The sequence below is a fragment of the Callionymus lyra genome, chromosome 12 (genome assembly GCF_982586985.1).
Source record: "Callionymus lyra chromosome 12, fCalLyr1.hap1.1, whole genome shotgun sequence".
NCBI classification, from domain to species: domain Eukaryota; kingdom Metazoa; phylum Chordata; class Actinopteri; order Syngnathiformes; family Callionymidae; genus Callionymus; species Callionymus lyra.
In genome coordinates, this window is record NC_141829.1 from 16,816,196 (window position 1) to 16,836,723 (window position 20,528).

At 37.7% G+C, this 20,528-nt stretch overlaps 3 protein-coding genes across 8 annotated transcripts; 2 read left to right on the forward strand and 1 right to left on the reverse strand.

The window, feature by feature from the left end:
* Positions 1–126: 126 nt before the first annotated feature.
* Positions 127–15,521, forward strand: ift88 (intraflagellar transport 88 homolog). Of its 4 annotated transcripts, XM_087803567.1 has the most exons (26): positions 127–271; positions 404–466; positions 573–629; positions 994–1,047; positions 1,232–1,295; positions 1,694–1,763; positions 2,350–2,440; positions 2,528–2,632; positions 2,734–2,836; positions 3,757–4,103; positions 4,218–4,288; positions 5,098–5,184; positions 6,122–6,221; positions 6,929–7,015; positions 7,093–7,279; positions 8,130–8,238; positions 8,314–8,464; positions 8,521–8,636; positions 8,719–8,771; positions 9,678–9,743; positions 9,816–9,922; positions 11,569–11,632; positions 11,767–11,814; positions 13,318–13,338; positions 14,486–14,590; positions 14,707–15,521. In XM_087803567.1, exons 1-26 carry the CDS (start codon positions 191–193, stop codon positions 14,826–14,828), a joined length of 2,529 nt encoding a protein of 842 aa, XP_087659693.1. In that variant the 5' UTR covers positions 127–190; the 3' UTR covers positions 14,829–15,521. The 4 variants fall into 4 exon arrangements, with proteins under 4 accessions (XP_087659693.1, XP_087659694.1, XP_087659695.1 ...); XM_087803568.1 differs by lacking the exon at positions 11,767–11,814 and having other exon boundaries at positions 13,312–13,338; XM_087803569.1 differs by lacking the exon at positions 11,767–11,814 and having other exon boundaries at positions 11,569–11,626; positions 13,312–13,338.
* A 21-nt stretch (positions 15,522–15,542) lies between these two features.
* Positions 15,543–17,348, forward strand: il17d (interleukin 17d). The gene is made up of 2 exons (XM_087803574.1): positions 15,543–15,859; positions 16,854–17,348. The coding sequence occupies exons 1-2, from the start codon at positions 15,558–15,560 to the stop codon at positions 17,167–17,169; spliced, it is 618 nt and encodes a 205-aa protein (XP_087659700.1). The 5' UTR covers positions 15,543–15,557; the 3' UTR covers positions 17,170–17,348.
* Positions 17,067–20,475, reverse strand: eef1akmt1 (EEF1A lysine methyltransferase 1). Of its 3 annotated transcripts, none has more exons than XM_087803573.1 (7): positions 20,431–20,475; positions 20,253–20,308; positions 19,797–19,947; positions 19,556–19,638; positions 18,644–18,933; positions 17,665–17,818; positions 17,067–17,142 (listed from the first exon to the last, which is right to left on the reverse strand). In XM_087803573.1, exons 3-6 carry the CDS (start codon positions 19,932–19,934, stop codon positions 17,685–17,687), a joined length of 645 nt encoding a protein of 214 aa, XP_087659699.1. In that variant the 5' UTR covers positions 19,935–19,947; positions 20,253–20,308; positions 20,431–20,475; the 3' UTR covers positions 17,067–17,142; positions 17,665–17,684. The 3 variants fall into 3 exon arrangements, with proteins under 3 accessions (XP_087659699.1, XP_087659698.1, XP_087659697.1); XM_087803572.1 differs by having other exon boundaries at positions 17,117–17,196; XM_087803571.1 differs by lacking the exon at positions 17,067–17,142 and having other exon boundaries at positions 17,467–17,818.
* Between the last annotated feature and the right edge of the window lie 53 nt (positions 20,476–20,528).

A 20,528-nucleotide genomic window follows, 5' to 3' on the forward strand; every position in this document is an offset into this window, starting at 1 on the left:
AGCCAATCATACTTGCGCAACAGGTGATTGAAGCTAAAAGCAGCCTATCAGAGACCTCAGGAACAGCATGTCCTGCCCTCAACGCGCTGCATCCTGGGATTAGGACAACAAGCGTCCTGATCATGTTGCTAGGTTTCTCTGCTCGATTCTGTTGTTTCTTGTGGAAACAGAACTAAATAAAAGTCCAAAAATGGAAAATGTTCATCTGGCGACGGAAGAAGACGATCTTTACTCCGGTTATAATGACTATAATCCAACGTTTGACACCGAGGTGAGTTATTTAAAGCACTTTATGACATGTAGTAAACTGTGATGTTGGTGTCATATTAGCTTTATAAAGCGGATTTTGTCAACTATTGTAACACGAATTTAAACAAGAATACCTTTTTATTAACTGCAAAAGGAGCTGGAGAATGATGAGGGCTTCCAGCAGGCGTTAAGGACCAGTCATGGAAGAAGACCCCCGGTAAAGAGTTATTTTCTTTCTTTATTTTTGTCTCCACGAAAAGATACTTCTTACTCAATACAGGGAAAAATTGTTTCTTATTCACGTTATTTCTATAATATTACAGGTGACAGCCAAGTTTCCCAGCACTGCTGTTGGGACAAGACTAGGAACTGCTTTTGGAGTAAGTTGAGAAAAAAACACAAATGTTTTTATCAAATTTACATTTTGTTAAATCATATTTTTCATTTATTATCGCATAATAACGAGTTCTGTATTATATATGTGTGTGTGTGTGTGTCTCTATTGCTTACTTAGAAGCAAAACTCATTATCACTACATTCTACCTTGGCAAGAGACGCATGTATACAAAAGGACATCTATTTTACATTTAGATGTGACATGCATGCTTACTTATTCATTAGAAAAGCCATGCGGGAGTATTTCAAATGAATGTCTGATTTATGTCATCACTAAAAAACAGTTTGTCCACCCTTCACAATGTGTTGACATGAAACTACAATTTTCCTTTGTTTTGTTCTGTTCAGTCTCGGCTTCCTGTCACCGCTTCAATGGGAAGACCAGTAACCGGAGCAGTGCAGGTAAAATAATGATCAAATGTTGAGGTTTTCACATGTATTGACTCATTATTACCAATAACTTACCACTACTAATAGTACTGTATGTAGTTGTATATGTATATATATATATATATATATATATATTTGAAATGATGATTGAAAACTAATGCAGAACAAAACCTAATGGAGTTCCTTCATATGTCAGGACGGTGCGGCCCGACCCATGACTGCAGTGCGAGCAGCAGGTTACACTTCCACACTGACCCGTGGTGAGATTTTATTTTATTTTTTTTTTTAGAATCCCTTATTAGTCCCGCGAGGGGAAATTCAACCATTCACACATACTGATGGGAGTAGGCATGCACACTTGCGCCAAGTTCACCATCAGGAGCAATCAGGGTGAAGTGTCTTGCTCAGGGACACAACGACACAAGCTTGTCTGGAGCTGGGATTGAACCTGCAACCTTTTGGACTGCAGGCAACCACTCTACCATCTGCAGGCAACCACTCTACCATCTGAGCTATGTCTAATGTAATGTCTAATGTAATGCTAATGTATAATGTCTCCAAATACTATACAAGTAGTGATTATTTATGCAAATTAAATGTATAACTTTACAGATGTGTTGAGGTGTGACTTGAATTGATTCCACTAATGACTGTTTAGGTGCCACCTTTGACCCGTTGGGTCAATCTAGGGGACCCGCACCTCCTCTTGAAGCGAAGAACGAGGACACGTGAGTAAATAAACAACATAGACTTTTTGATAAAAAAAATGTTTTAATCGCAAGGTGATAAAATGTGAAAAACAAAGATGAAATATTAAAAGAAAGTGCTATGAAAAGGTTAAACTATACACACTAGCGTTTAGATATTTGTTTAATGTGTGTAAAACAGTAACAGAAGCTTTAATTAGTAGTGAAATTCTCGGCGCCAAAATGTCTTGCTGGATACAGTCACTTCTTCAACCAAATGAATGTAGATGAATTAATCTGTATGTGTCGTAGAATATATATTATAGATATATTCTCCTCTTAATATTAAGTCCTTTAACTGTGACATCTTCAAGTCTTTGAGTGTGAGATCATTTTTCAAGGTTTCATCAGTTTCATATAAATCTATCTGAAGCTTGTATGAGTATTTTCCTAATAATAACCAATAATTATAATATTCTTATCAGGAAATAAAACAAGCCTGATCAAGCTGTAGTGCAAACTAAGATAAACAAACACTCAGATGGAGTCAAACCTGCAACAGTAACACTCGCCACTTACCCACAGTTCATCCTGACATTCATTATAAAGATTTAAAATTGTGTTCCAGGCCTGAAGAAAAGATCAAGAACCTTGAGAAGAAAGTGAATGACCTGATAAAAGAGAGCTGCCTTGCACAGAGTGTGGGGAATTTACAAATGGTTCGATTTTTTGGTTTTTACAATACTTTCCATATTCAGTTAGTTGCTACATGTCTGTGAGTCTTTCCCCTCTGCATTTGCCTGCAGGCTCTTGAAAAAGCTAAAGATGCAGGAAGGACCGAAAGAGGTCTGATGAGACTTCGGGAGCAGACTGGCAATGGAGACCAGATCAATGTTGACCTGACCTACTCGGTGAGCTGCTCATCACATTCTCTTTGTAGATGTTCCAGATGTTCATCAACCAGGATGAGCAACATTTACGCAAAATATATATATTTTTGAATGTATTTTAGGTTCTGCTGAATCTTGCTAACCAGTACGCTAACAACGAAATGTACCCCGAGGCTTTGAACAGCTACCAAGCCATCGTGAAGAACAAGATGTTCAGCAACGCTGGTGAGCACAACTCTCACATTATTGTCATGATATTAGATCAGGAGTATCAAACTCAATCAAAACTGTAAAAAACTGTCTTTTACAGGGATTATCAAATTACCACCAATTTCATTTTCTCCAACCAAAGTTTTTCTGTTAATTGCTGAGTTTTCCCGGATTCATTAAGAAGCTCTTAAGTCGTAAGATTTTCTTAAGAATGTTGTGAAATAAGGATGCGTTTCCCAGAGTCACTCTTAGCTTACGAAGATCTTTCACTAAGAAGGAAAAATGGTGCTGACCCACTCTTAACAGCCTTCTTAGTGACCAAATGCTCAGTGATCAACATCAGGGAAATGTTTATCCTTCACTTCACCAAACAATAAAACAATATTCAATGTTGAAACGTGCTCATAGCTGTGGACAACTGGCTCGAGCAACATAGGCTTATACTACAGAAGAATATATCTATATTCTAAAATCTACTGTATATAAATGCGTTTCCAAAGCCCACTAAGAGCCGCTACGAAGCTTCTTTGGCTTGATTTTAAGGTTACAATTGTGACTGGGAAACGCCCGTATCTTAGTGCTCCTTCTTAGATAAACCCTTCTTAAGAGCCTTCATACATCCTTAAGAACTCGATTCAATTTTTCACTTCTAAAATTTCAGTTCTTTAGCTTAGCTTAATCACTGATGTCTTTATAGGTCATGATATCAACGTGAACATTAATCTATCCAGCCATCCAGGGGCCACATAAGTTGGTTGGATATGTGTGTATTCTGGAATATAACTGAGCTTCAACTCATCGATTTTCTGAAACTTATTAGAATTATAAACGTTTATAAAATTGCCCTTTGCAAGTCACCTTGATTGTTGTAAAGCTGGCCGATGCGTAAACGAAAAAACGTCCTGATTGATGCTAAGTCGTGTCTCTTTCTTCAGGCCGACTGAAAGTGAACATGGCCAACATCTACTTCAAACAGAAGAACTATCCAAAAGCCCTCAAGTTCTACCGAATGGCTCTGGATCAGATCTCAAACGCCCACAAGGAGATGAGGATCAAGATCATGCAGAACATCGGGGTGGTGTTTGTCCGCATGGGGCAATATTCCAACGCCGTCACGTCCTTCGAGCACATCATGAGCGAGAGTCCCAACATCAGGACGGGCTTCAACCTCATCCTGTGTCACTACGCCCTGGGAGACAGAGAGAGGATGAAGAAGGCTTTCCAGAAGCTCATCTCCGTCCCGCTGGCCATCGACGACGAGGAGAAGTACATCTCGACCAGCGTGAGTAAATGACATTACAGCGGCATTGGTTAAGATAAGATGAGACGATGTATCAACCTGGATAATAGAACTTGAGAAATTTGTTTTCATCACCACAGCTGTTGTTTTTTTCAGGACGACCCGAGTGCTAACATGGTCATAGAGGCCATCAAGAACGACAAGCTGCACCAGATGGAGAGAGACATGTAAGAAATGTGTGCTCATTATTTAACATGTCTACATAAAGATGGATCACATGTCATTTAAACCAGTTCTGTCAAACTCAGACACCTGACACAATGTGTATTCACCTAATAGCAAGTAGGAGTCAGATTTGAATATTGCCTTTTTATTTAATTTTAATTTTGATTTTCTTCACTCTATCCTCCTTTACCAAAGAAAATACTTTCCTTCAAGCTCTGTTTTTGATTATTTTTCAGGGTACCCGCTATCCTTAAAAATTCTTATTTGTTGACCCAAGGGTTCAAAATATCTAACATTTTTTAGTTTAATTGGCATTTAAATGTTTTAAATACAATTTTTAAAAGTTTTACAAATGTGGACACATTATAATGTAAGATATAGGGTTAATTTTTCAAGTCTGAAGATATTACAACATTAATTAATTTGTTTTAAAATGAGAATTGGTTGTCAAACATTTCCGGGTAATATATTTGTTTTTTCTTATTTAAATTTTGGAATTTATTGTCGAGTTGGTCTGATATTTAATTTCAAATGGTATTCAAATATGTCTTTAAAAGTCTTGAATATAACTCGCCTTAAGCTGTAGGATCTCTCTTATTGTTAATGTCCATAATTCATGTTCCTTAATCAAACACTGGTAAAGTATACAGTAACTCTAGGTCATCATATCAACATGATATAACTTAATCTACGCCGATTTTTAACCCAACATTCAACAGTCCTCGTACAATTACTTAGCGGGCAGGTTTGGTTTGACACGTGTGTTTAACTATAGATATTACGCTGTTCATCGATGCTCTCGTTTGAACAGAAAAGCTCTGGCAGAGAAGTTCATCATGACTGCGGCCAAACTCATCGCTCCGGCCATCGAAACGTCTTTCGTCACAGGATTTGACTGGTAAGTCTGTCAACCTGCATGAGACATTTTCAACAATGGAGAAAAGCATATTGTGTTTATTTCAGATTTAAGAGCATATCGTTGATGGCTCTTTTTATATTGACATAATTTGTTATAATAACAATAGCTTAAATTCAAACGCTAATATTAGAAACCAGAATCAATACAAGGATTGAACACAAGGTTGTATCACCATGAATAATCTTGTCGGGTTCAAAGATTAGAAATCGAGAAAATGAGAAAAAAAATCAAATGTTGTATTAAATATTTTAAACAAACCTTTACATTTATATTTATTTTCTCATTCTTAAATGTTTTATTGTAAAATGTGCATCAATCTAATTGTGAATTTTGAAAAGTTTTATTTTTTGAAAAGTTGATAAGTTCTAGATCAGAATCTAAATGACTAGAACTGTATCTGTTTAAGACACTTTTTAAAATTATATATTAATCTTTTCATCCGTCACTCTGGTGCATTTAAATTAAGAAATCTCAAGTTGAGAGCTTTTCTTAGCTATTTTTAAAAGAGATAAAAGTTAAGATGAATATTATCCATTTAGTCCGTGAAGATTCTCATTCATCCAGGTCCTGGTTATCCAAGAGGTTCAGAAGCGAGTAACTGGACTGTGTAGAGTTTCTAGGACGACGTTTCCCTGATTTGAAGAAGCTGCGAAATGTTCTCCTAGAAACTCCACACAGTCCAGTGGACTTGCTTTCAAACATCTGCGATTATCAATTCAATACAGATATTAATTATCTTTTTTAATCTCTTGACAAGCACAAGTAACAATAACCATTTATGTATATACAATTTAAAAGTCTAGTACTAGACTGACTCTGAAAAATATATTTTCATATTGGATTCGAATAAACTTTCAATATTGTATTTCTATGTGTTTTAACTTCAAGGTTCTTTGACTTGTTTGTTTTTGTTCAGGTGTGTCGACATGGTGAAGAGTTCCCAGTACGTTGAACTGGCCAACGATCTTGAAATCAACAAAGCCATCACCTACTTAAGACAGAAGGACTTCGACCAGGTGAGCTCCTGGACCTGCTGAAGTCCAACAAGTCTTGATTTAATCCTCAACATCCCTTATTTTGTGTTTGACCTTTTTCCACCGTAGAGATGAATCATTTGTTCAGCTGCTCTCTAAAAACAACCTGCCTGCTCATTGACTAAAATCTTGTCTTGTTTTCTCCATCTCTGCATGAATAAGAATGAGGTATGTGTGTCTTCTGTTTTCATTTATAAATCCATGCTTCCTCTGATCACTTGCAAACGTGGCTTTTGTGTCTTTCCTACACGTGGCACATGTCCTGCTCTGGTGCTGCTGATGCCAACGTAACAATAACATACACCGACACATTTGCTCAGGGATGAATCTGACATTTCACTCACAAGACTAACTTAATAAACACACAAAAATATGCTTCACAAGTTGGTTAGCATGATGAAACCACAACAGTTGTTTCCAATGAGGCTTGTTCATAAGATGATGATTAAAAAACAATGAACAACTTACATAAGTTTCCGAGAAAGTCTTTCTTTTCTTTATTCTGGTTATTTAAGGAAGAGAAAAGGACGACTCAATGCCCCGACATCTGTCATCCAATCCCACTTAATGACCCCCCAAATCCATCAGTGTTTCCCATACATCATACATATTTCCGATCCCTTTCTCCACAACCAACCGAATAGTCGCTCTCAACATATGGTTTCAAAAAGTGGTTCTTGTGTCAATAGGCTGTTGAAACTCTGAAGACCTTCGAGAAGAAGGACAGTCGAGTGAAAAGTGCTGCTTCCACGAATCTGTCCTTCCTGTACTTCCTGGTAAGACTTCTTCAAAAGAGTTCCTGTGAGACGGTGTGACGGCGTTTTTGATTTTTTTTCTTTTCACCTGGTTCCAGGAGAAGGACTACGAGCAGGCCGACAAGTACGCTGACCTCGCCATGAACGCCGACCGCTACAACCCTGCTGCTCTCATCAACAAGGGAAACACGGTGTTTGTCAAGCGGGACTACGAGAAGGCTGCAGAGTTCTACAAGGAAGCTCTGAGGAACGACTCCTCGTGCACCGAGGGCCTCTACAACCTCGGTACAGCATCACACACAGACACGTAGTAGCAGACACTGAGTCAGAAATAAGGACGTACGAATCGATAGTTTTTAGTAAAGACTCCTCTGTGAAATAAAATAGAAAAAAAAAAGTTCTTCCTATTTAAAACTATTCTGTTATAAAACAATTTGAGCATTTTTTCAAAAGTATTTTAATTAGCTTTAACATAAGTAATCATACAAAGCAAAATTGCACATCCAAGTCCTTTTCAGTCAAGTGTGGCTTTATGGATAAGGAAAAGTAATAGTACATATCTAAATAACATAAAAATAAACTTAATACAATACTAGAAAATAATAGAGCAATATCAATAACATCTGTTTTTTAGCAAATGAAACAACACTTTATACAAATATATCTATATATATGTATAATATTTTAAACTATATATAAATATATCTATTATTAAATTATATATATTAAAGCAACTTTTTTTAAGTGAAATCTCTTTTTTTATTAAAGTTACTTTTGTAAATTGAAAATATTTTCTGATTGAAGCAACATTTTTCTTTATTTAAAAAGGTTTTATTTAAATTAACCTTTTTATTTATGTTAGAATAAAGAAAAAATATACTTCCAGCATAACTACACAAATCACGAAGTTCAACATTCAACCACCAAATTCGAAAACTTCTTCATAATAAAATATATTATGATAAAAAAAACCACAGAATGGCTGCCTTGGTGCTTTGTTTTGTTTTTCTATCGCTTATTTTGTGTGATATTATATTTTATTTTTTCATTCTGTACTGCCACCAAAAACTATTCCTATGTTGTAATTACATCACTGGCTATAAAAGTGTCTGATTCTGAAATTGTTGCTTTTAAGGTCTGACTTACAAGAAACTGAATCGCATTGATGAAGCTCTGGACTGCTTCCTGAAGCTCCACGCCATTTTAAGGAACAGCGCCGAAGTCATGTACCAGCTTTCCAACCTGTATCCTGCCAGTGAAGAGTGTTCTTTAATCATCGAAAAATTCTCAAGATGTTTGTCCTCAACACTGAACCTCAGCTATGAGCTCCTGGAGGATCCTCAGCAGGCGATCGAGTGGTTGATGCAGGTGATCAGCGTCACTCCCACAGACCCGCAGGTGCTCGCCAAGCTTGGGGAGCTCCATGATGCCGAGGGAGACAAGTCCCAAGCTTTTCAGTACTACTACGAGGTAGGTTCCTGCAGACATGGTTTCAAAGTACTACAACTGATCCAGGTTCTGCTCAGTCCTTCAGGCACTTCCCTTCAAACATCGAAGTCATCGAGTGGCTCGGAGCGTACTTCATCGAGACGCAGTTCTGTGAGAAGGCCATCCACTATTTTGAGAGAGCGACACTCATTCAGTGAGTCACAGAGGCATAAGATAACGAATAGATAAATGTCTGTTTCAAGAGTTGATGATGATACACATGTGTTCTTCTGCAGACCCTCCCAGGTCAAGTGGCAACTCATGGTGGCCAGCTGCTACAGAAGAAGTGGTGAGACCTCCAGATATTTCACCCTTAGATATGTTGAACAGCTACTGTTATACTTCTTCAAAATACCAAGTTTTTTTTCAGGGGCCGAGCTAATTTAAATATTTACCATCTTTATTATTGCAATTGTTATTAACAAAGAGAGCCAGTAGCAGAAGGCATTGCACACAGCACAGTAAAAGATACCACAATACGATATATATTATACAAAAGCGCTCTACAAATATAATTAACTTACTTACTTACAAAAGAGGCCAAATATATACAACAAGCAATAAGAAAAATGTCCACAAGATGGCAGTCGTATCTCAGTGTCAGGAGTCCCAATTATCAAAATAATGAAATGAAAGAGGAAGTCAAAATGGTGTGGCAGAAAACGGCTTGAAGAAAATTAGATGAAAGTCAATGTACAAAACAAAATTCACCAAAACGGGTCATAAAAAGTGCTGACTAAAGTGTCCAAAGACCAAAATATCCAATAAGTGACCAAGGGCGTTTACAGTAACCAGGCAGAACTAAGACGAGCTGACTCTAGTCAATGGAATGTCCAGCGTTTATTAAGATCAGGAAGAAAGCAGATTGTCAGCAATCTTGTTCTATTAGAAGTTCCCGCCACACACTGTCTGGAACCATCCTCTTATGTGTGAGCAAAAACAGGAAAAGTCCATGTAAAATATTTTATTTTGTTTTGGGAGTTTCTTTGTAATTGCTGGCATGAGCAACTCTTATCTTATCAACAGGAATATTCATTTGTATTAGGTTTCCCCACTTTCAAGCCACATAAAATCAGCCAAGATTTTGCACCCGGACCAAACATATGTTGAAGACTCTTCTTAAACTATTTCAAACGTTAAGATTGTAGTTTCAGGTTTCACATTAGTTGACGTATGTTGTCTTGTATCCTGACAGGAAACTACCAGAAAGCTCTGGAAACCTACAAGGATGTCCACAACAAGTTTCCGGAAAATGTGGAATGTAATGGATTTGATTCAGTATTTTAAGTAAAAAAGAAAATCAAATATTTAATAGAATGTGTTTGGTTTTCAGGTCTGCGGTTTCTTATCAGGCTGGGAAAAGACATGGGGCTGAGCGAGGTCCAGGAGTACACCACCAAACTGAAGAAAGCTGAGAAGATGAAGGAGCTCAAGGAACAGGTACTTTGTCTGCGGGAGAAGATAAGCCACTGGAAATGTCAGAATTATCACTTTGAGAAAAAGAAGGAGCAACGGAGTGATGGTTTACCAGAAGACGTGTTTTTCATGATGTCACATCCTGTAGTTAGGATTGGATAATAAGTCATGGAACCTTTAAAAGAAGGTTTTATGGGATTTTCTAACGCACATAAAAACAAATCTTAACCTGAAAACAAATGTGGTTGTCGTATCCCTTGTGTTATCTTTTGGTCAAGGTGAACCGGGGGCCCAAAAACAAATGTGTTTGAGGTATCCCGTTTGTATGATTTCATTTGACAAGGTTCTTTTAGAAAAAGTGTCAAATTTCCTAAAACACTAAAATGCAAAGACTCTGCATGTCGATCTGATTACAAACAAGATCACAATTAAAGTCAAATTTGCAAAGATTCCTTTATTACAAACTATCCATTTCAATATAAGAAAATACAATGAAGTCATAAAAGAAAAACTGAAGTCGGAAAGAAAATTTCACTCTGATCAATTGATTGATTGATTTCAAAACAGTAAAAACAAAACAGACTTTTTAATGCTCAGGTTCACTTTGATATCACGAGGGCTGGACGAATATTAGCAAAGAATCTTAAGTGACTCACTTTCCTCAGTCTTGCTTAAGACTGAGGAAAGTGAAAAACCTAAAAATATGAAGGACAAATTCCCTCCGAAGGGTTTCGACTTAACTCCGTGAACATGTCGTAGAAGCAGCAGCTGAACATCGGAGGCCACACCCTGGATGAGTGACGTGCACGTGTTGTTGACGTGCACGTGTTGTTGTCCACGGTCTCCCGGTCTGATGGTGGTCAGGGCACAGAGCGGCGGTCATGTGACTCACAGACATAAGAAACAGACGCTCTCAAATCACTTGCAGCTGCTCGTAAATCAGAGTCGAGGGGAACAATCCCTCCCAGACCAGCTTCTCTCATGATTCACTCACTTCTGCTCTGAGAGACTCAAAAGTTCTGACCGCAGCTGTGGAGAGAGAAGATCGTCTTCGTTATTTCAAGTTATTTTGATCAGGACGGACATTGAGCACTGGTGGGAAATATCTCTCTCTCTCTCTAGGATAAACATCCACTTAATGTTTGCAAACTGCAAAAGATTAAGTCAACTGATCACATAACGAATATATTAAACGGCAATATTTAAAAAATTCCTAAATCAGATTAAAAAAAATGTATTTGGGGTCTTTGGTGCATCAGAATGGATGATTAAAAAAATAAAAAACACATTATTATTCAGAAAAGCACCCACCAAAAGGTTAAAATGGCAAAGAAAACAATGTTTATGTATCTATGTGTGTGAGGAGACAAACAAATGTCCCAGTTTCAGGGCCATTTGAGGCCACTCATGAGTTTCTTTGGTCCACAGTCTATGTAACATTTAAATTGTGGCCCTAAAATCAAATAAAATACAAAAGAAAAAGAAAAATCAAATATTGACAAGTTTTGCTTGCCCCCCTGGCTGCACTCTTCAAAGTTCAATTTTAAATAATTCTAGAAATGTTTGTGAATCAGTAACAGCATCATTGATATAAAAACCATCAATAACCAATAAAAAAAACAATTAAAGTTACAATATGTTGATTTAATAAATCTATGGTCCTCCTGCAGAGAGTGAAGTCCGGACGAGAGGGCAGTGGACGCGGCCGCAGAGAGAACAGTGCAGGAAGTGCAGGTAACTTGAGGGATTCATGATTAAAACATGAAGAACTCTCTGAAGTGTCAAAGATTGAAGATCTACGTTGACTTCTGATGATGTCATTTTGTGTGAGTGTGATGGCAAATCTTTTCTCGTCTCTCATGCTGCAGCCATCTCTCCTCCTTCCTTCACTCCTCCTAAGACTGCTGACATTTATGGTACTTTTCTTTTCACACTTCTTTTCACACGCTTTTCCTTCATGAACTTTGCTCTTGCTTTACGTGGTCGTGAGATCAGTTCCATCCGGTTTTACACAAAGCAGTGGCCAATAAAAACTCTATAAGAATATTAGCTCAGAACTCGTACTCTTGACAGAAAAGCTAACAAGTAGCATCTTAATGTCTGTCGTGTAACTTTACAATTTACTTGACTTAATTGATTATCTGATGGTGACAATTCTAATAAAAAAAATGAGTAAAAACCAGAATTTAAGATGCAGAGAACTACATTGTAAATACAGTACTAATAAGCATCACTACCTTCAAAGGATTACAAATAAATTAAAGTTTAATAAATTATGCATATTTGATAATAAAGGGATATCGTACAAAGAAGTTATAGAACACAATTAAAAAAAAAGGATTCATGTGACTATTATTTATTAAACAGAATTGATCACATACGCCTACAAAAAAAATACAAATGACAGTAAAGTATATCCTAAATGTTAAAGTACATCAAAACATTTATATAGTTTTAAGTTTCTGCTTCATTATGAACAGAAAAGACTCATTGAAACTCCACTTGAACATTCCATACTCGCATCCATACCTTTATTTCTTACATTAGCAACAAGTTATAAGTAAGTAAAGGTCTGGAGTTAGCATTGTAGCTAGCTAAAATTAGACATTGTTGGAGCTAACATGCTAACTGACGCTAACATAGAAGCACAACACTGAGGTTTTTCTATGAAATCATGACAAGTTTGTTATTTCTGAATCCATTTTTAATATAATCTAAGATACTAACACCTAAATTAATTCCACATTTGAGATAAAAAAAACCAACTGTAAATATTGATTGCAGCTCATAAGGAAAGCACTTAGCGCTGTTGTCTGCTAGCTTAGCTAGCAAGTACTTAATACATTAAGTTTCCATCACTTTCAGTTACAGTCGAAAAATAAACTAATTTTATATGTTTTCCTACAATACATTATGGGATGGTAAGATTGAAAATTCTTAGATGAATCACTTCCAAAAGAAGAGCAAATAAAGCATTTGAGTGATGTCATTTCCTGATTGAAACGTAACTTTTAGAACTTTTAGAAATAATGCTTTTTATTACAATATGTAGTATTATGGTCATCATTCTTTAAAAAAAAAAAAAAAGCTTTAAATGATTAATATGCCAGGTGTTAATACTACTTAAAACAATTCTGTAGAAATGCTCCATGCTTTTGTTAACAATGACTTCTTTTTTTTTCTAAAGTAATCTGGAAAACTAAAGTAAATTAAATGGCCGACAAAATTCTAGTTTATACTTTTAAAAAATAAGAATTTACAGCATATACTGTTGCCTGAGTGTAGCTTCTCAGTAAATGTGTTCATATTTTTTAAGCCTCCCTCGTGTGTCCAGTGTCTAGTCCTGTCGTTGACTTGACTGTAACCTGGTGAACATTGTATCTGAATCTTGTGACCTCTGTCGTCTCCCTGAGGTGCAGCAGATGTGGAAGCAAGAGCAGGTGAGAATGTTCCTCTGTCTTCTGACTCTCACGTCCATCTTTCCCTGTCAGCGCCCTCTGGGGCGAGGAAGGAAAACCCAAAGTTCTAAAGATGCTGAACACGTGTACGAAGACAAGAATGCAGAAGCAAATTTTTTGGAAGATGGAGTAGAAAAGTTTGACGAGTCGGTTGACATTTAAACAGGCATATGAGCTGCGTCGTCGCTGGAATCTTGTTGCCAGACTTTAAAAGATTTATGAGGTAGATGAGACTTTTCACTTTCAAGTGCCAGCTCCGAATACTTGCAGAGAACATGTGATAAACACTTTCTCGGCCTCAGTGTGTAGAACTGTGTGACTTTTTACTCTCAAAACCGTTTCTGTTCCAAGTTATCTTTTGGTAATATTTCTTGTGCTTTGAACGGGTTAAAACTAACTGTGATCAATAATTAATTGATCTAGTTAATCTATATTTGTTATCTAACCTAGAAAAGGCTGAGAAAAGCCTTCGACTTGAGTGTCAATTTTAAATTCATTATTGTGTCAAATGAAAATATATATATATATATATACACTGTTTATATATAATAATAATAGTTTTTTATTGAAAAAAAATGTATTGCCTTAAAGCAACTTCTTTAAATTCTTGGAAAATATTTTTTGATTAAAATAACTTTTTTTATTGGAAACTTTTCATTTGATTTAAGCAACTTTTTTGATTGAGTTATAAAGAAACAAATGTACATCCATTTAATTATAGCATTATTTTGTCTCTTCCATCTTCCTCATGTTAAAAAATCCCCCCAAAATCCCCTTATTTCTGGCTGTAGCCCTCCGTTCTAATCCTAAAAAAATCCCCTTATTAATTTAACATCCGTCTCATTCAAATCCCCAAATGACTCCTTGATTTTCAACTATTTAAAATTTATTACAGAACCCCCACTTTGACAGTGCACTATTGATCTGTTTGGTGGTCCCACTTTCCATCCGTCAGTGAGGAAGAGCCATTGACTTGTTTTTTCTTGGAGGCGATGAGTAACGTCTTCATGACGGCCAGATGTGGAACAGTGCGGTCTTACATCCTGTGGATGGAAGTGTTGAGTTTAAAAAAAACAACTACTAATTCGTGAACCTGGGTAATTATATTTTGGGTCGAACATGTCTGCAGACAGCAGCAGCAGCAGCAGCAACAAGGGCGAGCGGCTGAGTTCAAAGATGAGGTCACTTCCTGGTTCCAACGAGCCCTACGAGGCCAGCAGCCCGAAAGAACTGGGTGAGACTAAATCATTATAAATCCACTTTTATATAAAGAAATGTTAGTTTCACCGACACACTCTGAACAAGCTCATTCAAAGAGTCTTTCATGGTTTACATTTTTTGTTGTTGCAGACGCTTCCTACGTGGATCCTCTGGGGCCTCAGATGGACCGACCCAAGACCGGACTCAAGAAGCGAGTGGAGGACGACGACTTTGCGGACGAAGAGCTGGGAGACGACCTGTTGCCCGAATAAAAAGCGACGTGTCTTCCTGACATGTTTTGTTTCATCTGGACGGTCGTGAGCAGCAACTCATCTGGAGTGTGTGGAAGTAAAACATGTCTTCGCTCTCCTCCTCCTCCTCCTCAGTGGAGATAAGAGCTCACGACACCTCTAACCCTCAAGTCCCATGTTGGATCCAGAATGTTGCAGCTCGGAGCCAAAGCTGTTCCCGTCTGGAATGTTGTGGAGCCTGTAAAATATTCCTGGTACTTTCCACCTCTCGTATTTTGTTACTGAAGAACATGTTATTTATATTTGTTATAGAGTGTGTTTCCGAGATGGTCGGCATAAACGTGACGTCATAATAAAGTGTATTCTTTTAAAAAAAACGCTGATTTAAAAAAAACAAACAAGTTGTTGGAAGTTCAACAGGATTTAATTGAACGCATGTCTTTGTTTTTATGAACATGAGAGATGTTTTGTTCAAATTGGAATGTCAGCATTCCAGCAGGAGATCCTGGACTCTCCCTTCAAGTCCAATGGTGTCGATGAGTGTGATTCTGGAAAACCTATGTTTAATATTGACATGTTTTCAAGTGTTTTAGGTTCAATCCTTCCTCCGGTTCTTGAGAGTCAGACGCTGGCACTGCGCCTCTGGCTCTGGTTCCACTTGTGACTGGATCCCGCCTCAGGGTTTCCATCCCTCTCTGGCCTGGAACAGGGAGAGAGAATGTGTCCACGTTTCTCTGTGCAGCACTGAAGATGGAGCAGCGACTGCTGCTGCTGCTGCTGCTCCAGCTCACGCTGCTCGGCCGCGGGGCAGGACTCGGCAGGACGCGGAAGAAGGCGACGAGGACGCGGTCGTGCCAGGATCCCCCCGAGGAGACGCTGGACCAGATGTTCGGGAGACTTTCTGCGGGAGTTCTGAGTGCCTTCCACCACGCCCTGGAGCTGGAGCCGCAGGAGCGAGTGAACCGCAGCTGCCCGAGCAGCGCCTGGAGTCCTGCCCAGAGCAAGAGCCGACCCCCGGCCAACCTGCTCAGCGTCTCCCCCTGGGCCTACAGGTGAGTCCAGCGCCCTTTTATTTTTACTTTTTTTTAATTTTTAATCCTAATACAGTGGAACTTTCATGACCTTAAAAAAACATTTGAGCGGCACTAAATTGTGTTCAAAGCGTGTTTATTCACTGACGGGAAATTATGTTTTCGTCATTATTTTGAAAGGGCAAAAGCGGAAGTTCATTAATCGCCATGTTTCTGTTTTTTTTAAACGGCTTCGTAAAACTTTTTATTTACTTAGGTTTTTTTTTCTTATAATAATAAAAAGTACTAGTCGCTAATAAATAATGTTTTTTTATTATTAAATCAAACAAATGTCAGCTTATTAAATATAAACATTTTCTAAAACGTATCTTGCTAGCTTGTTGCTAACGTTAGCCAAATTACCGGTCCGTGAGGCATTAGTAATCGGCCGCACAGAAATGTTTATTATTTTAAATATAATTTTTGTTCGATTGATTAATAGTGTCTGAAAGATGTTTATTTTATTTTTTAAATATAGTGTTTTTTCTGAATTTACATGAGCCTGTGACTCTTCAGTCAAGACATTTGTTTCAGGCGAGTTTAGTCTCTAAATAAACCTGTGAAAATAAATTTAAAACTAACTCCGATTTATTTAGTTGTTTTTTTAATCCGAAGGTAGGTCTGAGAATATAATTCTAACGTTAAAAAGGGCCGCTGTATTAAAACCCCCCCCTGAGCTAAAGTACTCAATCGATAACTATATTTATTTTATATTTAAAACCTTGTGTAAAGACATGTATAAACATCATATTAAACGTTTACAATAGAGTTTCTTAAAATACAATAAAAATAAGCTAAATTTTGCACAGAAATTGTTGACATTTCTATATTATTTAAAAGTAAGATTAAATTAAGATTAAAAAAACAACAAATTTATTTAAAATGTTACTGAAATAACATGGATTCACTCAATGATATTCAGTTTCCCTACAGAAAAATCTCTTTATTTTTCAAACATCATCATCTGCTGTTCCAGGCTCTCCTACGACCCGGCCCGTTACCCGCATTACATCCCGGAGGCCTACTGTCTGTGTAAAGGCTGCCTGCTGGGCCCGTACGGCGAGGAGAGCCTCCAGCACCGCAGCGCTCCAGTGTACTCGCCCACCGTGGTCCTGAGGAGGACCGGCTCCTGCGTGAGCGGCCGACACGCCTACCAGGAGATCTACGTGTCCGTGGCCGTGGGCTGCACGTGTGTTCCTCTGCCAGAGAAGGACCGGCGGGGAAGCAACCAGAGCGTGGAGAGAACCGGGTCCAAAGCCGGGGAGCTGGTGTCGGCCGAGAAGAGAGTGTGAGAACCATCACCTCTGACATCACAGGTGCTGGAACAATGAGATCGAAACTAAACTCCTTCATCTCAGCAGAATAAATTAATAATCTTGGGAAGATTCATGACATCTAAGATTCTATAAATCAGTTTTAAGAAGAACATATTTCGGAGACAACAAATATTTAAATAAATCGCTTAAACAAGTTTCATGAGTGAAGAGATGATTCATCGTAACAACACCGCCCTCTCCTGGTCATTTTAACTAACTGCATGCCGTACAGTCGAGTGAAGGCGTTTTTGTCATTGATGTAATATTTACGGTTTAAAAAAAAAGGTGTGTGTGTGTGAGTTCAATCACATTTCGATTACAGGATAAAACACAACATTTATTACACAGTAATTATTGTCAGTTGCTTTTAAACGCAGATACATTTACAAACATTAAAAAACGAATCTCTTGCGTTTAAACCGTCAGCCCTAATAATCCACTTTGGTTCTTCCAACAAAGTATTCCTCCGACCTGACGGGGCGCTAGTGAGCTCAGCAGGACAAGAGCTGCGACGGGTAGTTGACGAAACAGTGAAACTCATTGGACAAGTTTTTGTTGTGCTGCGGCTGAAAACTGCACATTTGTAATCCCAGTAGATCTTTGGCCATGTTTGCCATGGTGGCTCCTGCAGGACAAACACATTGGTTTAAAACAAACACATTTAAACACCAGATCCATAAATAATCCAGATTTTTAGATCAATAAAAGATCCTAAATACTTAATAATAATCTGCAGGAATCATCTAGAAAAACACTAGAAAACTAAATGAACAAATAATCCTGACAGCAAAACAATAAACACTAATACTAGGGTTATGAGAAATACTGATGCACTGATTTATATCCTGATACATTTTTTTATGATACTGTATCAATCACATCACTGTATTGATTAAAAAAAGGTTTTTATTTCAATAAAATGTTCAAAAAATGAAATAATTCGATTCTTTATTTGCAATAAAATGCAAATATTCCGTCCATTTGTTAATTTTTGTGTTCAATTTCTGGCCGCTAGATGGCGGCAGAAGGAACTATGAAATCCCACAAAATTCCATCGATGACTGAGGACGAGAGGATACAGTCGACTCCAGCAGCTTTTAAAGCTGATGATTGGACATATTTTGGTTTAAATTAATAAATAAATAAATTAAGGCAGTGACGACTTCGTCACGAGTCATGTGATCTGTAAATATTGCAACACCAGAGTCAAGTACTCGACAAAACTACAAATATTTCCTCGTTCCTACAGTTTTGCCTTGTATGGTATTGTTGCCCCATGATGATCATGATGCGTATTGTAACGCCAGATTATTGCCAATACACACCATTAATGGATGGATGGATGGATGGATGGATGGATAAACACTAAACCTACAGGTAATCCCGACACTATACAGTATAACAACATTAAACGGATGAAGATATAATCCAGATTATCTGTCGCTCTCACCCGTGCACAGCAGAACTTTGCCTTTGCTCAGGTACTTGATGGTCTGAGACACTTTGCTCAGACACTCCTCGGAGAGGTAGGGGGGGTCGGCCAGCACGATGTCGAAGCTGTGCGGGGTCACGGAGGTCGGGAGGGTCAGCGGCTCGTTGTAGTCGTAGAAGATGAAGTCGTCGCCGTAGCACGAGAAGCGTCGGTCGTATTCCAGCACGACGCAGGACACAGAGTCCGAGCCACTGACCACTTCCTGCTTCAGCTTCTGGTACACACTGGGTGCACTCACACAGGCGATCCTGAGGAAACATTCCACATAAATAAATATTACTTACTTACTTACTTACTTACCCAATGCTCAGCAGGTGGCGCCATCAGTTAGAAAATATATTTTACTAAAGTAGCGCTAGAAATAAATAAATTATAAGAGAAACAGTGCCCTCTAGTGGACTCTGAGGATACCTACATGTTCTTATAACATTTATCTTGTTAGAACAATAACAAAACACTTTTATTTTTAATAAAATGCAACAAAGATAAATACATAATATAATATTAATATTATGTTGTAATTAAATTAATTAAATATATGTAAAGCTGTACAAGTAAAAAGGATAAGAATTAAATAAACATTTCTTAAAATAGTAATAATAATACACATGAAGTGAAATATGTAAAAACAGTCTCAGGCCCCTCTGCCCGCTCTCTCAAGCAATATAATGTGATAATATAAATTCAATAAAATTTAAAAATTAAAAATAAAAAGCTCTCAGAAAATGTTGTAAATAAATAAAAAATAACATTTTTAAATGTATACTTTAAAAAGATTTGTTGTAAGACAATGTGTTAGACATGTACTGTTTATACGTGATTTTAAAGATACTTTCTAGACATCAACACATAGAGAAAAAGTCTTCTCGCCTTCCTCCTTCTCCAGCTTCATGAACGAGCTCTTCGGCCAATCGGTGAGCGGTTTGGTCGCAGTACCAGAACTGACTCATGCCCTGAAGATGACATGAAGCACATTTGCAAAAATCCCAGACAGTAGTTTTTGTCTTTCAGTCAATAATAAAAACATAACATTCAGCTGATCTAATATCGTTGCTTTTTAATTGTCAAAAGTTGAACCATCTCTTGAACCAGATGAAGTCCAGATGCTCACCCAGTCCTCCTCCACTGAGCCCACTGCAAACGTGTCCTTCAGGTCTGGACCTGCTAAGGTGTCACAGTAGAAGTCCTGCAGAGCCGCCAGAGTGTGAGCGGAGAGTGTCGTGATGACGTCATCGTCGCTGTCGCTCATCTCCAGTTCCACTCTAAAAAAATAAAAGCAACAACTAATCACAAAACTTTATATGACATGGAAAAGATAAAGTTGCTTAAACATTACAATAAAGTTTATTTAAAACTTTTCTTTCATTTATTACAAAAGCTTATTTTTTTAAGCCTAACGTTTTATTACTTGTTAAGTTTCAATAATATCAAAGGCGACTTCTTTCAGGGATGCAACACGTTTTATCTTAATATATTTATATAGAAATATAAGATCTAAATATCAATCAATCGAAATTGTATTTGACTTGATAACATCGAACCTTTCAAAGTCAAGAACAGCTGTTACCTCGAGGTGCGGAGCGTGTGCAAGCAGCCGCCTGGTAATGACGTCACATCCTGCAGCTGTTATTTGTTTAAAACAAGTTATTTTAATGCGCTAAAGGTACAGATAAAGGCATTGAAAAAACATTAATCTTTGCTATTAAGAAAAATATCCAACTGTGTCAATTCGACTCGACACTTACCGGGACACCACTGGTGTCGGTACCATTTGGGTCCGTCCTGCTATTTGGGTCCGGGCGCTTACGTGATGACGTCACACGTAGCAACTTCGAACGTCTCT

Coding starts and splice junctions, on each gene's coding strand:
- ift88 (XM_087803567.1), top strand. CDS start 191: ATGGAAAATGTTCATCTGGCGACGGAAGAAGACGATCTTTACTCCGGT. Junction 630..993: donor GACTAGGAACTGCTTTTGGA/GTAAGTTGAGAA, acceptor TGTTCTGTTCAG/TCTCGGCTTCCTGTCACCGC. Junction 4,104..4,217: donor AGAAGTACATCTCGACCAGC/GTGAGTAAATGA, acceptor TGTTTTTTTCAG/GACGACCCGAGTGCTAACAT.
- il17d (XM_087803574.1), top strand. CDS start 15,558: ATGGAGCAGCGACTGCTGCTGCTGCTGCTGCTCCAGCTCACGCTGCTC. Junction 15,860..16,853: donor GTCTCCCCCTGGGCCTACAG/GTGAGTCCAGCG, acceptor CTGCTGTTCCAG/GCTCTCCTACGACCCGGCCC.
- eef1akmt1 (XM_087803573.1), bottom strand. CDS start 19,934: ATGAGCGACAGCGACGATGACGTCATCACGACACTCTCCGCTCACACT. Junction 19,639..19,796: donor GCTCAGTGGAGGAGGACTGG/GTGAGCATCTGG, acceptor TGTCATCTTCAG/GGCATGAGTCAGTTCTGGTA. Junction 18,934..19,555: donor GAAGCTGGAGAAGGAGGAAG/GCGAGAAGACTT, acceptor ATGTTTCCTCAG/GATCGCCTGTGTGAGTGCAC.